The sequence below is a fragment of the Palaemon carinicauda genome, chromosome 9, assembly GCF_036898095.1.
Source record: "Palaemon carinicauda isolate YSFRI2023 chromosome 9, ASM3689809v2, whole genome shotgun sequence".
In the NCBI taxonomy this organism is placed as follows: Eukaryota; Metazoa; Arthropoda; class Malacostraca; order Decapoda; family Palaemonidae; genus Palaemon; species Palaemon carinicauda.
Genome location: NC_090733.1, coordinates 21,808,763 through 21,812,972, shown reverse-complemented (window position 1 = coordinate 21,812,972; position 4,210 = coordinate 21,808,763). Strand labels below are relative to the sequence as shown.

Genomic DNA, 4,210 nt, shown 5'->3' with positions numbered 1-4,210 from the left:
GGCATGGAAATGGGACACAAGAAAAAGAGCAGGAATCACATTTAAAAACAGAAATAAAACACCATTTTTAGCATTACATGGCACACAAGCAAAATGACCATCATGTATTTCAATTTGAAATTTTAATGAAACCACTATTATGGGGAAAAAAGTTTATCCTTTCTGGCATAAGAAGGGCACACAAAGAAAAATAATGTTATTCTTTCTGGCATAAGAATGGCACACAAAGAAAAATAATGTTATTCTTTCCGGCATAAGAATGGCACACAACGAAAAATAATTAAGAAAATATTGAAAACTTTAATATTTTAACGACAGATTGAAATCTTTAATATTTTCATATCAGCTACCTCAGGCTTTGGAAAAAATTATACTGTTTCATCTTGGATACAACAAACTCGAAATCAGGGATTTTCGAAGTTACTGCTACTAGAAAGCTGTCTTCAGGACTCAACCGGTTTCTGTATTTTGTTTTTAGATTTACAAGGGTAGAAAAACCTTGTTCGCAAAGGTAGGTTGTTGCGAAAGGTAGTAGCATTTTAGTTGCTTCCATATGTGCAGTTTTATAAGCCTTTGCAGTTTTTGACATCCAAAAACTTGAGAGATCATCCTTGCTCTCAAATTCCATTTTTGTTTCATTGCTGGAACCAAGTTCAATAAGCTCTTCTGCCAATCCTTCAGGCTGTTCAGGCAAATCAGCCAGCTCACTTTTGAAGGGATTTACAACCTAGCTGACAGTAAGTGAATCAAGTTCTGGAAAATAGTCACAGAACCTATTTCTAAGTTTGGTCATGTGCCTTGTGACTGACTCCTTTATGTCACTAAGACTGCAGTCTTGACAGTCTTCCAAAAACTCTCCCAGTTTTGGAAAGGCAGCAGTCTTATTGGCATTTATTTTCTGGTTCCAATACTGAAGCTTTGATACAAATGCTGAAATTTTTCCCTTGCTAACAGGAGATTGACTTTCTTTCCTTGCAATTCCTTGTTCAGTTCGTTTACATGTCCAAAAAATGTCAGCTAAGCATGCAAGAAGAGCTAGCCAGGTTGTTTTTCTGAACTTTTCTGCAAGTGTGTGTTTTTTATCAGTCAGAAATATTTCGAGTTCTGTTTTAAGAGCCCACACTCTATTCAGGACATTTCCACGTGAAAGCCACCTCACTTCCGTATGGAAAACAAAGGTTGAATATTCAGCCTCTCCATCCACACATAAATCACGAAACATCCTCGTGTTTAGTGCATGCCCTTTTACAACATTGACAATCTTAACCACATCATTTAACACAGCTTCCACTTCTGGTTCCAAATTCTTCACAACTAATGCCTGGCGATGTATCATACAATGGATGACTAGAATATCTGGATTCTGTTGTTTGGCCAAAGCCACAAAACCATTGATGTAACCAAGCATGGCAGGAACTCCATCAACTGATACTGCAATGCAATCTTCCCACTTCAGATCAACACTTGGTTTTTTGAAGTATGCATCAACCTTATTGAACATATCAATACCACGAGTTGTCAACTCAAGAGGAGAACACAACAACATTTCTTCTTCGATTTCATCAGAGCCCCTATATCGAATGTATACCATCAATTGTGAATTGCTACTTACATTTGTAGTCTCATCAAGTTGAATGGCAAACTCTTTACTTTTTTTTACTGAAGAAATCACTTGTTCCCTCACATTTTCTGCTAAGATGGAAATTCTTTCTTTAATAACTCTAGCAGACAAAGGTACTGTATTCAGTCTTTTAGCTACTTTCTGCCCACACATTATTTCTGCCATTTTTACAGCCGTAGGCTTGATTAAGTCTTCACCAATAGTATGTGGTTTCTTGTTTCGAGCAACCAACAATGCCACTTCAAACCTAGCTATTGCAGCTGAACATTGGTCAAACATTGCACTCTTGTTACTTTTCAGTCTCTGTCTTTTGACTGTTTTTCCAGATTCTCAAAATATTCCCGTGGTTTGGAAGACAGATGTGAATGAACCTTGTCCAAGTGTTTCTTCAGTTGATTCTTTTTGAAAGCCTCTGCAGTCAGTACTTTCATACAAACTACACATTGAGGCTTCATTTGTCCTTTGTCCTCTATTTCTGTGAAGCCATAATTAAAGAACTCTGTCTGATATGTCCTTTTCTTTGCTGATGCCATCTGATAATGAAAACAAATCAGCAATAACACATACGATGCAACATTAACTTATTCACCACACGAAACGTTAACTATAATCACTGTCAGTCAACAGACTTCCTCCACCAACGAGAACTGCTAGTTAAAATCAAGCGTAATCATCCACCCAGCCACTCCATGACGTCACTCCAACACAATCCAAGCTGCCACCACCACAACCACCACCTTTCACTCGTTTTCTTCTTCCCTCTCTCCAGGCCTCCCTTACCTATGATCGTGGTTGTTCCTCCCGCAACACCCCAGGTCAAAAATCCACCAGGTAGAAGACTGATAAGTCAAGGAGCAAATGCCACCACCAAGACAGCAACGCAAATACGATCTCACTGAGGGTTAAAAACAGTTTCAATACTGATGAAGCAGTTTCAATACAGATATTTCTCCGTTTCCATAGTTTTAAAGATAGTGGGATCCTCGATGCATTCTTCTCTCCAACTTTAATATCAGTTTCCCTCACTTAGCATATCCACATCCATAGCACATTCATTACCCCCTCCAAATTTATAATTTTACCCCATTTGGGGTAATTTACCCCTGTTCCCCTACCACTGATCTAAATACACGAAAGAGTTATCAATACCATTTAAAACTTTATTCATTAATCTTTGGAATGTACTGGCTGTAATTCTTAACCCGAAAGCCATTACTTTAGGTATATAACTACAGAACGGTCTTATAAAACTGGATATTTTTCTAGCTTGACTACTAAGAGGTACTTGCTAATAACCTTTAGCCAAATCCAGCTTAGAGATGGAATTTGGCATTTCAGGTCGTATCTAAGCAATAGTCCATTATGGGAATTGGAAAATCCCTTTCTTTAGTAACAATATTTACTTTCCCTAAATCAATGCACAACCTATCTGATCCGTAATCTTTTTCTACCAGAACTACCGGAGAACAAAATTCACTCTCGCTAGGAACTATCAAATCATAATCTAACATAGACTTAATTTCCTTTCATACTGAATTTGCCTTCTCTTAACTCAAAAGATAAGGTCTTTGTCTAATGGGTTTTGTATTTAAAATACTATTGAACCTATTTTATCACTAACAGTTTCTGGATAATATAGAAAAAACATTATACAGTACAATTCACTCAGTTTTTCTTCTTCTTAGTTAAATAACTGGAAATTCATAAGCGCATCAGAGTTTTTCTCAAAACTAATTTCTCGCTGTGACACAGTTATTACTGACACTGGGCATTTGCTGTATTTCAGTACCAAGTTTATGTGCAGCCACTTAGCTCTACTTCTACTAATATCAATCAATTAATTTAAATGGACCCTTTTTTTCTAAAATAGGAAAAGGACCGTCGAATTTATAAGATAATGAGGGACCTTCTTTCTAAATTAATACCAAGACTTTATCTCCCACAGGGAAATTTATCTCCTTTGCCTTAAGATCGTATTATCTTTTCGTGTCCCATTGGCTGTTGCTCTCGTTTTCTATTGCTTGTTTCCAAGCTTTCCTTAAATTCTCCTTGTAATTCTCTTAATTTTGAATGTAATTCTCTCTACCCCCCTGAAGCATTAATTTACACTTTAAAAAATCCCTAAAGGTCCTTTAGCAGTCTGACCGAATAACAACTCAAAACAAAAGGTAGATTTTCTTCCCAGTCCTGTTCAAAGGTATTACGTAATTTTCGTAAGCAGCTTTTTAATGTTTGATGAAAACGTTCTATAATCCCTTACGACTTTGGGTGATACAGTGTGGAAGTTAAAAGCTTGATATATATCTATTTCATTTTGTCTTTGAAATATTTGTACACAAAATTACTGCCATTATCACTCTGTATAACGCAAAGAACACCAAACTTGGTAAAATAGCTCAAGAAGCATTTAACTACAGTCTTCACATTGTAGCTTCTTACTAGGATTGCTTCTGGAGAACAGGTTAGTCTATCAATGACTGATAATAGATATATATTCCCTCTTTTACTTTTAGCCTGAGGTCCATCTATATAAACTACGACATTTTCAAAAGGTCATTCCCACTGATGGAATATTACATAAGGGAGCCT

General features: G+C 36.6%; 1 protein-coding gene across 1 annotated transcript; it reads right to left on the bottom strand.

Moving 5' to 3' along the window:
* Positions 1 to 727: 727 nt before the first annotated feature.
* LOC137646305 (protein FAM200C-like) lies at positions 728 to 1,900 on the bottom strand. Its single transcript, XM_068379415.1, has one exon. The coding sequence runs from the start codon at positions 1,898 to 1,900 to the stop codon at positions 728 to 730; it is 1,173 nt and encodes a 390-aa protein (XP_068235516.1).
* Positions 1,901 to 4,210: the final 2,310 nt, after the last annotated feature.